Source organism: Bufo bufo, chromosome 6, assembly GCF_905171765.1.
Source record: "Bufo bufo chromosome 6, aBufBuf1.1, whole genome shotgun sequence".
Lineage (NCBI taxonomy): Eukaryota > Metazoa > Chordata > Amphibia > Anura > Bufonidae > Bufo > Bufo bufo.
In genome coordinates this window covers 341977834-341999777 of record NC_053394.1, presented here as the reverse complement: position 1 = coordinate 341999777, position 21944 = coordinate 341977834, and the positions used below count along the sequence as shown (strand labels likewise).

Below are 21944 nucleotides of genomic sequence, written 5' to 3'. Positions count from 1 at the left end.
ACACCTCTGGCAGTAACTTATCTCTGATGAGAACAAAGAATAGGGCATTTTAAAATGTAACATCCATCTTTTCCCTGGCTGCATCTGATGGTGGAGAGAAGAGAGGGCCCCATACACATAAGACAGTCAGCTAGTTCTGCCAAAATCAGCAGGACAGACTATCTTTGTACTAATGTGTATGAGCAACATAAAGGGGTTGTCCCATTACGACAACTTATCCCATATCAAGAGTATCTGCCAGAGTCTGACTGCTGGGGTCCCTCTTGATCACTCAATTAGGGGCCCATGTTCGCTGGCGGATACATATGCACTTTGCTGATACCTTCAACTCTATGCAGCTTCGCGAGATCGCCAAGCGCTTGTACTCGGCTTTCTCTATAGAGTCCTATAGAATTGAATGGAGAGCAAAAAGGGAGCCCTGGCGGTCGGACCTCCGTCGATCAAATACTTATCCCCTATTCTGTAAATAGGGGATATGTTGCTACAATGGGACAACCCCTTAAAGTCACCTTACTCTTGATTAGGTTCTGTAGTTTATAGATCCTGATGGCATGGTGATCTTTTTTATAAAAAAAAAAAAAAAAAAAGAGTACATAATTTTATATGCTAAGCAAACACTTTTTTTTGGGCATAATTTTTTATTTTTTTATTAATATATTAGTCTTTTATTAAATTATTATTCATACATACAAGTATTCAAACATAATTTTTCCCCTTTTCCTTTTTTTTGTATTTTTCCCGATATCGGGCGCATATTGCCATATCCCTCCAACCCGCCCTGATGCTTAGTCCACTCCTGGGTGAGATGACAACAACAACAAAAAAAACAACAGTTGCGCTGCCACTCCCCTCCTTACCCCCCCCCCCCCAACCAACGCTCTATTCCAGCCACTTCTGCCACTTTTTAAGAAATTATCTTTTTTCCTATCAAAAATATAGAAAAAGTAACTCAGTGGCACTACACCAAACCTAAAGTTTATCTGGATGCGATACCGAGGAGTGATGCCTTACGGTGGTGCTCAGCCTGTGGCAGCAGTGAATATGCAAAAAAATCTTCAAAGAAGAAAAACAAAACGAGCGGCACTCACCGGTTTGTAGAAAGGTACGCTTTAATCCATAGCAGGAGGGGGGTGCATAAGGTGCTTATGCTGTGTTTGCACCTTATGCACCCCCCTCCTGCTATGGATTAAAGCGTATCTTTTTTCCTAATTGACACTAAATGAAATTCCTCTCTGGCAAGCGATAATTTAGTAAAATTCTCCCACTCCCTAATTGTGACTACCACCCTATCTCCCCAGTGTGCCACAATACATTTCCTTGTGTAAAATAGTCGTTTAGATGCTATTTCTCATCCTTTAACAGTATAAATTTTCTCCATCACCTCCAAGATACATACCTTTAGGCAGGGAGGGATTTTAAATAAATGTTATTTCTCTATTTTTTCATTTACCTTCCCCCAGAATTCCTGGATCTTTATGCATGTCTATAATATATGGACGTCATCTACCCCTTCCTCCCCACATTTTTTACAGCTAAATTGTTTAGTTTTATAATATTTCATTAAAATCTTAGGGGAATAATATAGACAATATACACTCACCTAAAGAATTATTAGGAACACCTGTTCTATTTCTCATTAATGCAATTATCTAGTCAACCAATCACATGGCAGTTGCTTCAATGCATTTAGGGGGGTGGTCTTGGTCAAGACAATCTCCTGAACTCCAAACTGAATGTCAGAATGGGAAAGAAAGGTGATTTAAGCAATTTTGAGCGTGGCATGGTTGTTGGTGCCAGACGGGCCGGTCTGAGTATTTCACAATCTGCTCAGTTACTGCGATTTTCACGCACAACCATTTCTAGGGTTTACAAAGAATGGTGTGAAAAGGGAAAAACATCCAGTATGCGGCAGTCCTGTGGGCAAAAATGCCTTGTGGATGCTAGAGGTCAGAGGAGAATGGGCCGACTGATTCAAGCTGATAGAAGAGCAACGTTGACTGAAATAACCACTCGTTACAACCGAGGTATGCAGCAAAGCATTTGTGAAGCCACAACACGCACAACCTTGAGGCGGATGGGCTACAACAGCAGAAGACCCCACCGGGTACCACTCATCTCCACTACAAATATGAAAAACAGGCTACAATTTGCACGAGCTCACCAAAATTGGACTGTTGAAGACTGGAAAAATGTTGCCTGGTCTGATGAGTCTCGATTTCTGTTGAGACATTCAAATGGTAGAGTCCGAATTTGGCGTAAACAGAATGAGAACATGTATCCATCCTCTGATGGCTACTTCCAGCAGGATAATGCACCATGTCACAAAGCTCGAATCATTTCAAATTGGTTTCTTGAACATGACGATGAGTTCACTGTACTAAAATGGCCCCCACAGTCACCAGATCTCAACCCAATAGAGCATCTTTGGGATGCGGTGGAACGGGAGCTTCGTGCCCTGGATGTGCATCCCTCAAATCTCCATCAACTGCAAGATGCTATCCTATCAATATGGGCCAATATTTCTAAAGAATGCTATCAGCACCTTGTTGAATCAATGCCACGTAGAATTAAGGCAGTTCTGAAGGCAAAAGGGGCTCCAACACCGTATTAGTATGGTGTTCCTAATAATTCTTTAGGTGAGTGTATGTTAAATTGAGTCATTCTATGGGAGACATTTTTTGATACCCTGTTTTTTGACTGTATTGCCTTTTCCCAAAATTCTTCCTGTTGCGGATTTAGTTCCTCTTGCCATCTATGGTTTAGAGTATTACCAAGCAAACACTTCAAATATAACAGATTATCTGGATGCATTATGCACGCCCATAAAAGAAGTAGTAAAGAAGTATACAGCTTAACGCTGTCGTTGGCTATGTCTTTAACTGCAATATTAAAGTAAATTAAAAATTATATCTAACTAGGTAGAGACAGAAATACACCTATCACCCAGCAAAAGGTAGTTTGGTAAATTTTGCTTATCTTTAGATGGTCTAGGCCAGAGATCAGCAACCTACGGACTCCAGCTCTCCTGAAACTACAGCTCCCAGAATCCTTCTTTCACTTCTGCGGGAGTTACAAGAACAGTCTATCAAGTGTGCATGCATGGGAGTTGTAGTTTCACAACAGCTGGAGTGCCAAAGGTCTAGGCTAGAGGCCCTTTACATGGCCCGATGCAGCAATGTAAAAATGTACAAAATGTACAAGATGCAATGGTGCAAATACCCAAAGCAGAAACAGCCAATAGAGATTCCCCTGACAAAGCTTTTGGCAAAACGCGTTAGATGATTGAGCGTTTCTCATGCCGACTTACCTTATGCTCTTTTCTTGCTACTAAGCCATCTTATGTGGCCTGGATTGCCAGGATTCGTTTGTGTCATGTGACCCCGGAGCAGGAGTGAAGCGCTTGCTATTACTTACCGCTCCGTCGTTACCTGACGGCCCGCACCGTGTTGCACTTTTCTGTCACTTCTTCAGGTCATATGACCCGATGCTGTGTGACATCAGGACGACAGTGCAGCGCACAGAGAAGAAGATGGAGAAGCTGTGGAGCGGCGCCCCTACAGGAAAGTTAAGTACTGTTGCTGGGGACATGGCTAGGAGGGGGAGATGGTGGCACTGGGGGGGCAAGCTGGAGGCACTGGGGGGAAGTTGGTGGCACTGGGGGGGGCAAGCTGGTGGCACTGGGGGGCAAGCTGGTGGCACTGGGAGAGAAGCTGATGACACTGGGTAGCAGCCTGATGGCATTGAGTGGGCAGCTGTTGGCACTGGGGTGGCAGCTGGTGGCACTGGGGTGGCAGCTGGTGGCCCTGAGGGAGCAGCTGATGGCACTGACGGAGCAGCTGATGGCACTAGGGTGGGGAAGAGCTGAAGGAACTGGGGGGAACAGAGCTGATGGCACTGGGGGGAACCGAGCTGATGGAACTGATCCACTTGGGCTGATCGCACAGGGGGGAACAAAGGGTGCTGGAGACTGATGGCAGCGGGTCTGATGAGTTTTTATAGAGGAAAAAAAGTGAGGAAAATTGGCTTCTACCTCAGTTTTTTTTTGCCTTCCTCTGGATTAACTTGCAGGATGACAGGCCACTCGATGATGGACAAATGTCTTTTTTCGGCCTTATGTACTATGTTATGTTACTATGTAAAACAGTCTATTAATTAATAATCATAATAATAAAATGTATTTATATAGCGCCACCATATTCCGCAGCGCTTTACAAATTCATAGGGTTTATGTACAAAACAAAAGTAACTGGCTAATTAATATGCAACGCAAACACTAGGAGTCAGGGCCCTGCTCGCAAGAGCTTACAATCTATGAGGAATTGGGGGTGACACATAAGGTAGTTGATTGTGATAAGTAGGATTTGAGCCATTATTGAACTGACAGGAGTGGTGCCGGCCGATCTGCTTTGGGTTTGGGACTACTAGAGGATCGAGCTTAGGCCGGAGGGGGAGGTGGGGGAAAGGTTTAGTCTGGGAAAAGTCATTTTAGGTAGCTTGATAAGTCTGCCTGAAAAGATGTGTTTTTAAGGCATGTTTGAAGGTGGAGAAGTTGTGAACTGACCTAGTATTCCGGGGCAGAGTATTCCAGAGAGTCGGTGCAGCTCGAGAAAAGTCTTGAAGACGGGTGTGAGAGGTACGAATTATGGAAGTTATTAATCTCTAACAGAACGGAGAGCACGAGTAGGGTGGTAGATGGAGATGAGGGAGGAGATATATCTGAAGGTGCAGCACTGTGGAGAGCTTTGTGGGTGAGGGTGAGAAATTTGAACTGTATTCTGTGGTAGATAGGCAACCAGTGAAGTGACTGGCACAGACTAGTAGCATCAGTGTAGTGGCTGGATGGATAGATGAGCCTGGCTGCAGCATTTAGAACAGACTGAAAGGGGGAGAGTTTAGTGAGAGGGAGACCGATTAGTAATGCGTTGCAGTAGTCAAGACGAGAATGAATCAAGGCAACAACAAGAGTTTTTGCCGTTTCCACCACAAGAAAAGGGCGGATTCTGGCGATATTCTTGAGGTGCAGACGACAAGAGCGTGTAAGTGATTGAATATAGGGAACAAAGGAAAGATCAGAGTCAAATGTGGCCCCAAGACAGCAGGCATGTTGCACAGGAGTTATGATAATGCTGCAGACCGAAATTGAAATATCAAGTTTAGGTGAGTTAGTAGATGGGGGAAAGACAAGAAGTTCAGTTTTTGAGAGGTTCAATTTTAGATACAGAGAGGACATGATGTTAGAGACAGGTGCCAGACAATTACTGGTGTTTTGGAGTAAAGCAGGGGTGATGTCAGGGGATGAAGTGTATAGTTGGGTGTCGTCAGCATAGAGATGGTATCTAAAGCCAAATCTACTGATAGTCTGTCCGATGGGGGCTGTATAGAGGGAGAAGAGTAGAGGACCTAGTACTGAGCCCTGAGGAACGCCGACATCAAGAGGAAGAGGAGAAGAAGAATGATACACTAAAGGAGCGGCCAGAGATATAGGAAGAGAACCAAGAGAGAGCAATCTCCTTAAGGCCAATTGAGTGGAGCATGGTGAGGAGCAGTTTATGGTCTACGGTATCAAACGCTGCAGAGAGATCCAGCAGAATCAATAGCGAATAGTCACCATTTCTTTTTGCTGTTAGGAGATCGTTAGACACTTTAGTAAGGGCAGTTTTTATAGCGTGAAGAGGGCGAAAGGCAGATTGTAAGGGGTCAAGAGGAGAGTTTGCCGAGAGATAGCTTATTAAGCGAGAGTAGACAAGACGTTCAAGGAGTTTAGAGATGAAGGGGAGGTTAGAAACAGGTCTGTAGTTAGCAGCACAGGTCGGGTCAAGAGATGGTTTCTTTAGTAGTGGGGTTATAATAGAGTGTTTGAAAGATACCAGAAGAGAGAGAGAGAGATTAAAAATTGCAGTTAGGTGAGTGATGACAGCCGGGGAGAGGGACTGGAGGAGGTGTGATGGAATAGGATCACTGCTACAGGTCGTGGGTCGAGAAGAAGAGCGAAGCCTGGAGACTTCTTCCTCTGTTATAGGGTCAAAAGAGGAGAGAGAGCATGTGGAGGAATTGGAGGGAGAGGGATTGAAATTATTTGGGAACTGGGAGATTATTTCCTGCCGGATACTGCCAATATTGGCCATGCCATCAGCGCAGAGGTCAGTGACAGGTTCTGGAACTTTAGGGCTTAGAAGGAAATAAAAAGTGTCAGAGAGTCGTTTTGGGTTATTTGAGAGTGAGGAGATGAGAGAGGTGAAGTACTTTTGTTTGGCAATGTTGAGAGCCGAATTGTATGTTTTGAGCATACATTTATAATAGAGGAAGTTTGCTGGTATTCGTGATTTTCTCCATAAGCTTTCTGCACATCTGGAGCAGGGCTGTAGAAAACGTGTTTCAGGTGTGTGCCAGGGTTGCCGTGTTCTGTGTCAAGAGGGTCGGATTGATATTGGAGCAACTTCATCTAGGGTGGTTTTGAGGGTCTGGTTGTAATGATTGGCAGCCAAGTCTTGACAGGGGAGGGAAGTGATTGGGGTAAGAGCTAGTTGTAGGGTGTTAATAAGTTGCTGGCCGTTAATGGTGTGTAGGTTTCTGAAGATTTAATTAATTCATTTTTTCTTATTAGATTACTCGATTAGATTACTCGATTAATTGTAAAAAATAATCAATAGAATACTCGATTTCTAAAATAATCATTTACTGCAGCCCTAATCTGCATTGAGTGTGTCCCTCACATGAATTTCTTTCCCTACTGTTGTGTGGATTCCTCCAATTTTTAAACTTCCATATATGTATTTTTAATTGCAATTAATAAATAGAAATTAAGGTTTATACTCTATGGCTGTTTCTGCTTTGGGTATTTGCACCATCGCTTCTTGTAGATTTATTTCTATTTTTGGGTGTGCCCTTGTGATAGGTCTAGTTATTGATAGGTTGACAGTGTACCCTGCAGGAAATCCCCGCCCCCAATTAAACTTACATAGCAAGCCCTGAAAACCTAGCTAGCTGTGCAGAAGGACCTGTGATGATGTCATCAGCATGTAATCAGGGCAGCCATACAGAGTCTGTAGTTTTACAGCTGGAGGATCTGTGATGATGGCATCATCATGTGACCAGGGCAGGGAGCTGAAGCTCCGCAGTGGAGAGGAAAATGTAGTTCAACTACATGGTGAGGAACTTCATTGTGTGTCTGGAGGAGAGGTGAGTGGTATCCTGGGATTGCCCATAACATTCTAATAATGGGAGTTGTAGTTTTGTCCTACTGTATTCCCCTCCATGTAATCTTCACTGATGCCCTACAATAACAGTGTGGGCATGTTGGGAGCTGGTAATATTGGGGATTCTCGCCTCTTTTACCCTTCCACGTATTGCCCACAAATTTTCACCTGTTTCACACTGCCTGCAGTAGTTCCAGCAGGGAACGGAACAACCTGCCGGAGCTCTTTGGCTCTGGGATTGCTTGATGCTATTGGAGTGCCCGCTAGCCCCATTGTACCCAGAGAGCTCGGGAAGGCCGTACTCTGCTGAAACAGCTTACTGGAACTACTGTCAGCAGTGTGAAACAGGCCTAAACTGGTCATGATGAAATTTGTAGTCCTCATATCACTGTTATGATGTTCTGCAGCAGTGTATATTAGGCTGTGCGCTAGTGATGTTCACTGTTCTGCTCTGTCATAGGAGCACAACAGCAAAAATCACGGTAGTGCTGGATCTGGCACATCTGGACATGGAGGCCCAATTTAGATTCTTGCTATTGATTTTTATGTACGTCCCTTTCTCAGGGCATGTTCACACGCCACTAATATGCCACTGATTCAGCAGCAGAAAATGGGTATTTTCAGCTGCTAAATCCACATTCAAAACTCCACCAACAGTTTCCCCATTGACTTTAATGCTAAAAACTCCACCTTGTGCACACAGTGGTAAAATGGTAGAGGTTTTTCAATAGCTGATTTAAAAAAAAACTCTTGAGAAGTGATAATGTTACTTCTTGGAAGCAGATTTGATTGAGGATTTCATGGAGGTCAATGGGGAAGCTGAGAAATCTCAACCAAATACACTCAACCAATATACTCTTGTAAAAACTTATCTAAAACCTCCTCCAAATTAGAAATTAGCCACCAAAACAACCCGTTTTCAGCTAGTAATCTGCAGTGATGGCCAGTTCGCAGTGTTCGCCGACGAACACATGCGATCTGCCATCTTTATTCCCAAGCCCGGCGATGCAGAGGTAAGTCCTTACCTGTGCCTGCGCCGCTCTAAAACACATGTGGTCACCGGGAGCAGGCAGTTCCGAAAACAGCCCGATGAAGGGCTTGGGGCTTGGGAATAAAGATGGCAGATCGCATGTGTTCGTCGGCGAACACTGCGAACTGGCCATCACTGGTAATCTGCTACAGATTTCTCTGCCACTGATTTTGCTGTGTGAACATACTCTCTCAGAGCACCTGCACATGGGTGCGGGCGGAAATTCCTCATGAATTGTCCAGGCTGATTTCTGTGCATTTCTGCACCAAATACGCACCAAAAACCGTGTTTGATGTGGATTTGCTGCAGATCTCACCCATGCATAGCTAAAGTTGATATCCACACAAAAAATAGCGCAAAAAAGCGACATGCTATAGATTTCTAAATCTGCACAGCAGGTCAGTTTCTATATGGATAAAAAAAGCAAAGTGTCTAATCTCATAGACCTACATGAAAATCCGCACAAAAAAACGTGCGTAATCTGCATTGTGTGCAGGTTCCTCTTAGACAGGATTAGTACATCAGTGTGCTTTTACTACCAATTTGAGATAAAATAGTTTTTTCCTACTAACAGGCATAGACAGGCATTTTGCAGTAATACAGAATATAATCACATAACTTCGGAGCACTGTGATATTCTCAGCTAGATGCAAAGTGAATTCAGCTCACAGAACTGGATGTGTCGGAGGCAAAATCAAGCGAGAGCGCGCGTGGTCATTCGTGTCTCCAAGCAACAGTCATACACGCTGTCAAATACACAATCACAGCACATTCACTCAATTCTATGATTAAATACCAGCACAGTAAAGTATAACACCCCGATTATAAGCTTCAATGCCGACTGATGCTACATTCAGTATGTAGGTTTTTTATACATACTTAGGCTACATGCCTTCGACCGTTGTGTGTTTTGCAGTCCGCAAAACACGGATGGCGTCCGTGTGCGTTCTGCAATTTGCGGAACGGCACGGACAACCTTTAATATAACTGCCTATTCTTGTCCACAAAACGTGGACAAGAATAGGACAGGTTATATTTTTTTTTGCGGCCCACGGAACGGAGCAACGGATGCGGACAGCACACAAAGTGATGTCCGCATCTTTTGCGGCCCCATTGAAGTGAATGGGTCCGCATCTGAGCCGCCAAAACTGCGTCTCTGATGCGGACCAAAACAACGGCCGTGTGCATGAGGCCTTAAAGGGGTTGTCTCACTCCAGCAAATGGCATTTATCATGTAGACAAAGTTAATACAAGGCACTTACTAATGTATTGTTGTTATCCATATTGCTTCCTTTGCTGGCTGGATTCATTTTTTTTAATCATATTTCCAGCGGTCACGACCATCCTGCAATCCAGCAGTGGTGGTCGTGCTTGCATACTATAGGAAAAAATGCCAGCCTCTCTGTGCAAGTGTACAAGCACGACCACTGCTGCTGGATTGCAGGATGGTCGTGACCTCTGGAAACAAGCAATACATAATACGATGGAAAAATGAATCCAGCCAGCAAAGGAGGCAATATGGACAATCACAATACATTAGTAAGTGCCTTGTATTAACTTTGTCTACATGATAAATGCCATTTGCTGAAGTGAGACAACCCTTTAAGGGCCTATTAGATGGAGAGATTAGGTTACCTGCACATGTAGCAGAATACGCGTGATTCCCGTGCGGAAAAACCGCAGTGTAGTACAGTACCAGCAAAGTTTGCGGTTTTAGCTGTGGATTTCACCCTTTTCGAATGAAGTGGGAGATCTGGGGAAATCTGCGCTAAACGCCGCTGTTAGATATTGTAGATTTTGGTGCAATGTGGGTGATTTGGAAATTTGTGCAGGTACCCTTATAGTTTTAATTTCCATATGATAGGGTGCTGCCATTAATTTCCATATGATAGGGTGCTGTGTTTTGGATGCAATAAAAAAAATGCCTAAAAAAAAGTATGTTTTTGCAACAACATATCTGGGTTTATGCTGCCATTCCTTCCAGAAAAGGCCTCTTTCACACGAGCGTATTTGCAATCTGTATATGGCGCGTATTTTGTGTACCAAAATACGCAGCTAATGTAAATGAATAGGGCTATTCACACGCGTGTTTCATTTCTGTCAGTATTTGAAATACGCAGCATGTCCTAGTTTTCTTCTTTATTTGCTTTCATTTATTTACTTAGTGTGGGGTTGCGGCCGGGCTAAAACCATTGTATGCAACGTTTTATTTTCCGTCCGAAACCCAGCACTCATGCCGGAAATCGTCCAGATCCCCATTGGGTCCCATGATAGTCAATAGGGTCCTGCAGTGAATGGCAGGATCCAGTCAGCTCCTGCAGGCTGTTCTCTGCCGGATCCGTGTAATGCAAGTGTGAACCTACCCTTACCTATGTAATGTATGTTACATCCATACGGCCATTACTCATCCTGACAGGGACTGTACTTCCCGACATAGGAATTAGATTAATAGACGTTCTGCTAGTTCAGTAGTATTTGTAGGAAGGCTTATGTGATGATTATGCACTGAGATCCATGTTATTGCAGCTGACGCTCAGTAGGGCTTTTAGTACTTACTTGAATGCTTAAAATCTGTAACTGGTAGACCTCTAAATATATAAACCGCGCTTTGTATTATTGTATTCTGGAGCTTAAAGGCTCCTAGACACTACAGGTGTTTAGCGTAGTCCATAAATGAGGAATCCCTGGTGTTGCTAAGCAACCGACTTTCCATCGGATAGGCTGTCTAACGGCGAAATAGGACTCATGCATCTAAATGAGGAATTCATTAGCCTACGTCATCTCAGAATCACTCTTTGATTTGTAGGTCATTCATTTTCAACCACTTAAGATACCGTACACAGCACAGGAGGAAAGCCTATGACAGCTGTTATCATCATTAATATCAATGCCATATGTTCACACAACAGATTCACATCCAATGTGTATTTCCTGCAGCAGAAATCCAAGGCTGACCCTCAGATTTCTGCTGCGGATGTGCTGTGATTCGCCCTGTGGCTAATCCTCACACACAAAATAAGAGACACTTCATTTATTTCCAGGGATGAATAAAATCAGTGTAGAAATTTCCGTATTTCGGAATATGGATTTCAGCATGGGATTCACAGCTGAGATCCACCTCAAAATACTGACTTGTGAATGTACCCTTAAAGGGGTTATCCAACCCCTATGACGACCCCCACCCAATGCCCAGGCCTCTCGTATACATTATACTTACCTGCTCCCTGGCACCCACTTTTCTCTGGATCACTGCTAGGGAGGCTCGTCCCCGTTGTGGCCTGCTATTGACTGCTCTCCCCATCGCCAAATGTTTTGATCCAAGCGATGGGGAGATGCAGCGCCAGCCATGCAGGGATCTGGAGCAAGGTGGGTGTCGGAAAGCAGGTAAGTATAATGTAGACAAGGGGCCCAGGCATTGGGGTAGTCATTATAGGGGTTGGATAACCTCTTTAAAGGGGATGCACAAGAATGGGGAGGGGGGGGGGGGGGGAATTCCCGGCACTGTCTCCCTATCTGGTTTAATATGGCTGCAGCCAATCACTGGCCGCCCCGGTGACCGGCCCCCCTTACATCATCACAAACGGTTACATGACGCAAGGGGACCCAGACACCGCCGTAGCCAATGATTGGCTGCAAGCGATGTCAAATGCAGGTAAGTAAGCTTCCCTCTACAGATTCAGCCATATGGGGGGGGGGGGGGGTTTGAACATTATTGCACAGCCCCTTTAATTTGATACATGGTTAAGCCTCTTTCACACTTGCGTTGTCCGGATCCGTCGTGCACTCCATTTGCCGGAAGTGCCCGCCGGATCCGTAACACCGCAAGTGAACTGAAAGCGTCTTCAAAATGCGTTCAGTGTTACTATGGCAGCCAGGACGCTATTAAAGTCCTGGTTGCCATAGTAGTAGTGGGGAGCGGGGGAGCAGTATACTTACCGTCCGTGCGGCTCCCGGGGCGCTCCAGAATGACGTCAGAGCGCCCCATGCGCATGGATGACGTGATCCATGTGACACGTCATCCATACGCGTGGGGCGCCCTGACGTCACTCTGAAGCGCCCCGGGAGCCGCACGGACGGTAAGTATACTGCTCCCCCGCTCCCCACTACACTTTACCATGGCAACCAGGACTTTAGCGTCCTGGCAGCCATGGTAACCATTCAGAAAAAGCTAAACGCCGGATCCGGTAATGCGCCGAAACAACGTTTAGCTTAAGGCCGGATCCGGATTAATGCCTTTCAATGGGCATTAATTCCGGGCCGGCCTTGCGGCAAGTGTTCAGGATTTTTGGCCGGAGCAAAAAGCGCAGCATGCTGCGGTATTTTCTCCGGCCAAAAAACGTTCCGTTCCGGAACTGAAGACATCCTGATGCATCCTGAACGGATTTCTCTCCATTCAGAATGCATGGGGATAATCCTGATCAGGATTCTTCCGGTATAGAGCCCCGACGACGGAACTCTATGCCGGAACACAACAACGCAAGTGTGAAAGAGCCCTAAGACAATTCTGTGAACTAAAATAATTTGGATACTAAAAGCTTGTTCACACCTGACATTATCATCCATCGCCAGCATCTTTTGGGACTAAAGGTCCCTTTACATGAGACAATTTAGCAGGCGATTGTCGGGAAGGAATAGTTTCTTCCTGGCAAGGCCTTGCATGTCAGTGTAGGAGACCACATTTAAATGCAGCGATCTCCTCCACAGTATGGGGAGGAGTGATCACTAATGCCATCACTTGTCCCCATAAAGAATCATTGTTTGCCAGCAGCAGCGGTTATTTAGACTGCACGATCTGCTGCCGCCAAACGACGATTTAGGTGTCCGCATGAAAGATGCGATTAAGGCCTCATGCACACGGCCATTGGGTGGCCGTATTGCGGCCCGCAAACGGCGGGTCGGAAATCTACGGCCGCCGGCCGTGTGCACCCCGCATCACGGATGCGGACCCATTCACTTGAATTTTGTGTATAGAGCTGAGGACATGGGTTACTAGATGGCCGCTAGCACATCCGCAATACCCAGTCCCCATAGCTCTCTGTGTGTTTTATTGTGTAAAAAAAACGATTTAATACATATGCAAATTAACCTGAGATGAGTCCTGTCCCTGACTCATCTCACGTACAGGACTCATCTCAGGGTAATTTGCATATGTATCAAATCAGGGTTTTTTTACACAATAAAAGCACACAGAGCTATGGGGACTGGGTGTTGCGGATGTGCTAGCGGCCATCTAACAACCCATGGCCTCAGCTCTATGCACAAAATCCCGGTGACAGGTTCCCTTTAAGGATTCACACATCACTGGTGCAGATTTTCTGCATGAAATCCACAGCAGAAAAGGATTGACCAAACTGTTTTTTGTTGCGGAAATGCTGCTGTTTTGAGGCAGATTTCAGCAAAGGTTTAAATCCAGAATTTCAAATCTGCACCACAGCTCCATTTCTGCTGCAGATTTTTTTCTGCAGCATGTGGATGAGTTTAAGGCCCCTTTCACATGAGCGAGTTTTCCGCGCGGGTGCAATGCGTGACATGAACACATAGCACCCGCACTGAATTTTGACCCCATAGAAGTGGATGGGGCTTCAGTGAAAAACGCATTGCATCTGGAAGCAAGTGCAGATGCGATGCGGTTTTCACTGATAGCTGCATCAATGTGCATTTCACCCGCGCAAATAAACTGAACGCAATCGCAGACAATACTGACTGAACTTGCTTGCAAAATGGTGCGAGTTACCCTGATCGCACCCTGAACGCATCCGGACCTAATCCGTCACGCTCGTGTGAAAGAGGCCTAAGTAAACTCTCATACACTTTGTTGAAACTGTAAGGACGCCTTCATACATGGCAGATTTTGTTGCAGAAATTTCTGTAAGGCATTTGCGGATCCGCAATACACGGGCGCCGTTCCATGGACACTCCGCATCACGGATGTGGACCCATTCACTTCGCAAATCCGTAGATGCAGAATGTTGCGGAACGGAAGCACAGAACGGAAACCGACGGAAGCACTACGGAGTGCTTCCGTGGGGTTTCGTCCCTTACTTCCGTTCCGCAAAAAGATAGAACATGTCCTATCTTTTTGCGGAACGGCCGGATCGCGAACCCATTAAAGTGAATGGGTCCGGGCTGCGCTGCCCCATGGTCGATGTTTGTGCATTGCGGGCCGCAGAACGGCCACGGGGCACACAGAAATGGCAAAATGGATTCCATTGATTTCAGTGGGTTCCATTATGTCCCAAAATAGGTTATCCTTTCACCATCATTGTCACATTCTCAAAGACTTCACAAATGCCACCATTGTTAAATGCCTCACACCTTGTGATGTCTTCTGTGAGCTGAGCTGGATCAGGGGGATAAAACTTTACCGTGAAACCAAAAGTCCAGGGACCACCTGAAGAAACAAGTAGAGCTGGTTAGATGGATAGGCAAACTGGACGAGGAATATAACGACTAGAAAGAAGTGTATAGTTGAAAGAGACATCATCAGTAGAAAGAAGAAAACATGAAGATGGTTGTGAAAGCTAAGAGAAATGTCCAAGAGGTAAAGGTAGGGTGAGAAGGCAATGCCACGTGTGAGTTTTAGCACTCACTTCTGATCTGTTTTTTTATTTCCTTGGAGGGATCCAGCCAATTCTGTAAAACCAAAGTTACAGCAATGTTAGTACAGAAGAATCAATCAATCAATCAATCGCTGCTTGAGGTGTCTTAGCATATCTAAGTACACACATAAATGGGATCAGCTAAAGGCTCCTTTACAGTTTCCCTCCAATGTGGCACAGAAATGCAGGGAAACTGGTGCCAGAACTGATGCTATATATTTCTATGGAATAATTCACATTATCTGGGGTACTGGTACTATCCGGTATGTCTGTGAAGCTTCTTATTCGCCCAGGTCATGATATACCAGTAGTTATAAGTCAGAACAACTGGGCTGTTTTTTTATTTTTCTTGAATACATTTTGCTAGTCATCCGACTGATTTTCTCAATTAGAATGGCTTGTACAAGAAATCTCCATCATTGAATACTCCTGCTTCAGTCATGAAGGTAAGATGTTGATTGCATTTGCATGACTGAAGCTATTAGATGGGATAGTTTAATCCCTAGAGAGCTGTTAAAACAGCATTGTAAGTGCTAACACCTGTGGTCAGGACTCTGTGTACAAAAGGACACTTGTAGGCTACTTTCACATATGCGTTTTTGCTGGCGCCAGCATGGATCAGCAAACCGCTTCCATCTAGATAATACAACGGACAGAATGAGCAGATCCGGTAGTATTATCTTTAAAATAGCCATGACGGATCTGGCACTAAAACCACTGTAAGTCAGTGGGGGCCGAATATGTTCTCTTTTGTGTCCGAGAAAACGTCTTGCTCCACATCCCATGCCGGACAGAAAAACACTGCTTGCAGTGGTTTTCTGTCCGGTATGGGAATGCAACCAAACGGATTCTGATTCTGGTGCACTCTGTTCAGTTCAGTTTTATCCCCATCGACAATGAATGGGGACAAAACAGAAGTGTTTTCCTCCGGTATTTAGTACCTCTGCCTGATTTCAATACCGGAAAGGGAAAACGCAGATGTGAAAGTAGCCTTAGACACAGAGGAGGACTGGTTCAACAGGAGGTGATAAAGAAGATATTTATGTTAAATTGGAGAAACCAATCGTGAATAGAGATGGAGAAGTGCAATGTCTACCACTTACCATGCTGTTTTAACACCTCTTCAGAGGCAGTTTAATCACACCTAATAGCTTCAGTCATACAAATGCTATCGACATCTTACCTCATTGACTGAAGCATGAATCGCCAATATTTAATGGCAGGGATTTGTCGTACAAGCCATTCTAGTTGAGAAAGCCAATTGGATGACTAGCGAAATGTGTTCAAGGAGAAGAAAATACAAGTTCAATTGCTCAGACATTTTACTACAGGCTATGGAGGCCAGACTGGTCATATCATTTGTGCCTGGCTCTGACAAAACAAACAACCCACTGCTACTTGTGTGCCCTGCGTAATTCAGTAATCTCATTTATATTGTTACTAGTAGTTGCACCATTTTTATTATTTCCTGACAAATCTAAATTAAAAGGGTCCTTCCCTTTGCACTGTCCCTCTCTGGTAGAAGTGTCCCCCAACAATAAACCAATCAAAGTGCATCAACTGTAATCTGCGAGGAAACCCATTTAATTTCCCTGCTGCGCCACCACAGGGACAATGAAGCATTACACAGTTTCCATTTAAGTCAATGAGCTGCCCATGTAAAGCATGGACATGTCGGATCCTCCAGAGAGAGTAGCACTCTTTGTAGCCATTTCCTACTTTGCCTAATGGATGATGGTCCTAAATGCAAAGACTTCCTCCCTATTAACTCAGAATTTTCATGTGAAAGTAGGTTTTCTAAATTGAACAGCCCTTTTAAGACAGTGAATAGGAATTAGGTGTCATCTGGACTGATGACTAAACTACCAGCAAATAGGAGGTCACTGGTCAGCACAGGATATAATGATAATGGAGGGTGACCAGATGTTAAGTGCATCCGGTCCTTCGAAGAGTACACCATTTGGTGGTCTCAAGTGAGGAATATACTGATCACAATGGGAAGACCTCTACACCCTCTGGTAATTTTGTTACAAGCTTAAGAGCATGTTATAGCGGTTCTGAGTCCTAGTCTATTTTGGAAGTACCTCTTCATTTCTTGGGGGGTCTGGATTTTATACAACCTAGCTTTTTGGAGGCATCAAGTATAGATAATGGCATAATATAACAGCTAGAAGCATAACGAACTGTCTCGTTACAAGCGCACTCACTTGGATTTTACAAGCATTACCTTCTGACTGTCAGTGTCACAGAACGTAAGACCAAAGTAATCTTTCTCCAGCAAGTTGAGGTGTCCACATACTGTATCGAACAGGACCTGCCCCCTGGCATGTTTCTGAAAAACAAGAAGCCAGCAGACAAAGGAGCCGTCACAATATTGATCGGAGCTGTAAATTATTAAGTCATTAAAATTCTCCTCTTCCCTTCGTTTAACCCCATAAGGACTGCAGCTATGTCTTACCTCTATTTCACACTCATAGTTGGAAGAGTCCAGGAGCGTCACAATACAAACTGTATTTTTGGGTTTTCTAGACGTTTTCTGCGGTGATCTCTGATTGTGAGAGGGTGTCATTCTGTCTTGTGCTATTTCAAGCCTCTCTTCACTCTACAATTCACAAAGATAATAAGTATTCTGTTAAAATCAGAAACATGCAAAAACCCATTACAGAGCATGCAAATTGGCATACAGAGGCGTCTTAATTTTTCAAACAGCACCAAGATCTGAATACTTTTGTAATTGCATGTAATTAAAAATTTAGTACAGCCACTGAGTCACTGAAATCTATCTGATTAGCGCCACCTGCTGTTTGATCTTTTCCTTATGTCTTGTCCACCTCACTGAGGTGGTCGTATACGCTGAGTTTAAATCTTCAACTGTCACCAGCCATATCTGCTGTTAGAAGCTGTGGCAGTTACAGGGAAAGAGCTGCAGCAGAAAGGACACACACCCTTAGCTGCAGTAGAAGGACACGCCCCTGAGCTACCAGCCTGGTCTAGCAGAACAATTGGAGCAAGTAGATCTCTGGATCTCTGTGAGGTACAGGGTTGGTTCTAGCTTTGCTAGAAAGTGATTTTCGTGTACTGTATGATATTCCAAAACAGTAAGAAGAACCGTACAAAGAGCTGTACATCCAATATGTAAAATCAATTAATCTTTACTGAAAACCATAAAAGCAAAAGCTAAAATATTGTATACAATAGATACCCTATGTAGGACAAAATATGTCCATACACAAGCATGCACATTCAGTCCCAAATGCAGACAATCAGAAATAACCATACAAACCCAAGCACCTGTGTCCCCAGTGTTCCCATGGAGCGCAACCGAAAATGTGTGTCACTTCGAGCCATCTGCATCACATTACCCCTTACCTCCAGACAGGTGATTATTATGTTTTTGATTTTATTGGGTATATAAATGTGAACCACACTACATTTTTAGAGACCACTGAGGAAGCTGGGTGTTCCCAGCAGTAAGCATGGGGCGAGGTAGATGTGCACATTTTAACCAGGACACCCTTTATTACTGTGGGTGTTGTCATGTTTTCAACTTAGTATCTTTATTATGCATATCATGCTTGGGTTTGTCAGATTATTTCGGATTCTCCGCATTTGGGACTGAATGTGCACATGTTTGTATATAGACATATTTTGTCCTTCACAAGGTTTCTATTGTATATTGTATTTTAGCTTTCGTTGAATGGCATTGGTATTAAGGTCTGTTTGCTGACACTCCATATTATTAAGGAGTATGCCCCCTTGTCATCTTGTACAAATGTACTATATGATATCTCAATTTCAGTTTGTACATCAGTCATGGCATAAGCCCTTTAAAGAGAACCTGTCAGCATGACATTCAGCATGTTATGGAGCAGGAGGAGCTAGGCAGATTGAGATATATCTTTTTGTGGGAAAAGCTTTAGCAAAACCTGTAATTTTTACATTTAAATCGTTGCTCTTCCTGACTTCAGTTGTACACGGGGAGGTGTTGTCAGTGATTGATAGCATTCTATGTGTAAGTATGTACAGTATATAGAGATAGCTGTCAATCACTGAAAGTTTTTCACAGGGGTCATCTTATCACGTATTGATAGCATTTTCTGTGTAGATGTACATTCACAGATAACCATCAGTCGCTGATAAGTTGGCCCCTGTGTACAACTGAGCTCACAAAGAGCAGAGATTTAAATGTATAAAATTACATGTTTTACTGAATCTTTTCCCACAAAACTATATATCTACTCAGCTTCTCCTGCTCTATAACATGCTGCTCACAGATTGCACTGGATTTTGTGGTGACAGATCCTCTTTAAAGGGGTTATTCCACAATTCAGTATCTTTTTCATTGTATAGGTCATTGAGGAGGTTATAAAATTACTGAACATCACCTAGAGGGCCTGTCAGCTCTCCTGACATATATTTAAAGCCGCATTCACGTTAGTGCTTGTATTTTCATTGTTCTGCACCATTATAGGAGACGAATACTGAAAATAACATAAGCGCTGGAACGGTGCCCGACGGTGCCTGACTATAATGGGGTCCGTCAGGTTTCCGTCATGCTCCCCGACATTTTACTAGATATAACACTTGCATGCTGCACTATTTTGTCTTGCATTTTTTACAGAATCTACAATAGAGGCCCCTAATAGAGCTTCTGAGGCAGATGTGAACATGCCCTTAGCTAATACTTGCATTCTTCATAAAGTAATAATATTTGAGGATATTTCCATAGATCTCTGCATTTTGCCGTTACTCTGTTATCCCTCCTGGTAATATATTACCTATTGACAGCTGGACATAAGCTTTCCTTTTGTTAATAGGTTTTATCCATAAACAGTCTGATACTCTCAGCATCGCTTGGACTGTGCAGAAACACATCCCAATGAAAATGAGAATTATGGCACCCAGTTATTCACATATTTCCAGGAGAAATAAAAGAAGGATGCTCCATGGAAGTAAAAGTACTGTATTTACTAAAACAGACAAGTCAGGAGAGGTGACAGAACCTTTGTATACTTACATCCACAGCTCTCCTTAAATTCTCATTGACTCCTGACCGGTCCACATTGTTAGCAGGGGTTTGCGGGGTGTCGTGGGGAAGTAGTGCGGGATTATGTACCCCATCCTGGGCATGCCCATCTGCGCCAGGATTGAGTTCAGTTTCAGCCCCCACCTCTGTGGTCATTGTGACTCCTCAGATTGTTGTAGGCTGCAAGAAAGGAGAAAGTGATTGTTCAGTACAAAATGGAAGTGACTTCAGTACAACACTGCAGAATATAATGGCCCTATAAAAATAAATGCAGTTATATAAAAGTATATCCCCATATAACACGGGCTCCCAGAGCGAGCCACAACCTTACTGAAGACTCACCTCCTCCGCATTTCCCAGATATTACAGTCATCCTCTGACCTGTTACATGTGAGCAGCCTGTCTACAAACACTCACATGTAAATTCCTTTTCCTGAACTAGAGGTCGGCAAACAATGAAGAAGTCCTTCAAAAAGTGATGTGAATGTCATCAGAAGCGTAACTTAAAGATCCTGGGGCCAGTGCAAAATCTATAACAGGGCCACTCACCTACAATTTGCATTCTATAATTCTGATGTCTTCTTATGTGGCAGAGGTTTTTTGGGCCCCCTCAGGCTCCTAGGCCTAGTAGCGACTACTACCTCTGCACCCCCTATAACTGATTGTTTATGTATAATAACCAATATAATAATGTAACAATTATTACTAATATTTACGACCATCTCAATAGAAAATTTGTATTGTCTGATAATCTGCAGTCAGGAGATCACTGGACATTATATAGAAACCCAGCACTGTCTGATCCTGTCCTGATAATCTGTAGTCAGGAGATCACTGGACATTATATAGAAACCCAGCGCTGTCTGATCCTGTCCTGATAATCTGTAGTCAGGAGATCAGTGGACATTATATAGAGACCCAGCGCTGTCTGATCCTGTCCTGATAATCTGTAGTCAGGAGATCACTGGACATTATATAGAGACCCAGCGCTGTCTGATCCTGTCCTGATAATCTGTAGTCAGGAGATCACTGGCCATTATATAGAGACCCAGCACTGTCTGATCCTGTCCTGGTAATCTGTAGCCAGATCACTGGACATTATATAGAGACCCAGCACTGTCTGATCCTGTCCTGATAATCTGTAGTCAGGAGATCACTGGACATTATATAGAGACCCAGCGCTGTCTGATCCTGTCCTGATAATCTGTAGTCAGGAGATCTCCAGCACTGTCTGATCCTGTTCTGATAATCTGTAGTCAGGAGATCACTGGCCATTATATAGAGACCCAGCACTGTCTGATCCTGTCCTGATAATCTACATCCAGGAGATCACTGGACATTATATAGAAACCCAGCGCTGTCTGATCCTGTCCTGATAATCTGTAGTCAGGAGATCACTGGACATTATATAGAGACCCAGCGCTGTCTGATCCTGTCCTGATAATCTGTAGTCAGGAGATCTCCAGCACTGTCTGATCCTGTTCTGATAATCTGTAGTCAGGAGATCACTGGCCATTATATAGAGACCCAGCACTGTCTGATCCTGTCCTGATAATCTGCAGTCAGGAGATCACTGGACATTATATAGAGACCCAGCACTGTCTGATCCTGTCCTGATAATCTGCAGTCAGGAGATCACTGGACATTATATAGAGACCCAGCACTGTCTGATCCTGTCCTGATAATCTACAGCCAGGAGATCACTGGACATTATATAGAAACCCAGCGCTGTCTGATCCTGTCCTGATAATCTGTAGTCAGGAGATCACTGGACATTATATAGAGACCCAGCACTGTCTGATCCTGTCCTGATAATCTGTAGTCAGGAGATCACTGGACATTATATAGAGACCCAGCATTGTCTGATCCTGTCCTGATAATCTGTAGTCAGGAGATCACTGGACATTATATATAGACCCAGCACTGTCTGATCCTGTCCTGATAATCTGTAGTCAGGAGATCACTGGACATTATATAGAAACCCAGCACTGTCTGATCCTGTCCTGATAATCTGTTGTCAGGAGATCACTGGACATTATATAGAAACCCAGCACTGTCTGATCCTGTCCTGATAATCTGTAGTCAGGAGATCA

At 44.0% G+C, this 21944-nt stretch overlaps 1 protein-coding gene across 5 annotated transcripts in view; it reads right to left on the bottom strand.

Annotated features, from left to right (window-relative positions):
* EPB41L1 (erythrocyte membrane protein band 4.1 like 1) overlaps positions 1-21944 on the bottom strand; it is a 168552-nt gene that overhangs the window by 57846 nt on the left and 88762 nt on the right. For all 5 annotated transcript variants that reach the window (XM_040436502.1, XM_040436498.1, XM_040436500.1 and 2 more), the window contains 5 exons: positions 19843-20031; positions 17284-17427; positions 17053-17157; positions 14817-14859; positions 14542-14617 (listed from right to left, as the gene is read on the bottom strand). In XM_040436502.1, coding sequence (XP_040292436.1) covers positions 14542-14617; positions 14817-14859; positions 17053-17157; positions 17284-17427; positions 19843-20007 — 533 coding nt within the window. In that variant the 5' untranslated portion in view covers positions 20008-20031. The remainder of the gene's footprint in view (positions 1-14541; positions 14618-14816; positions 14860-17052; positions 17158-17283; positions 17428-19842; positions 20032-21944) is intronic.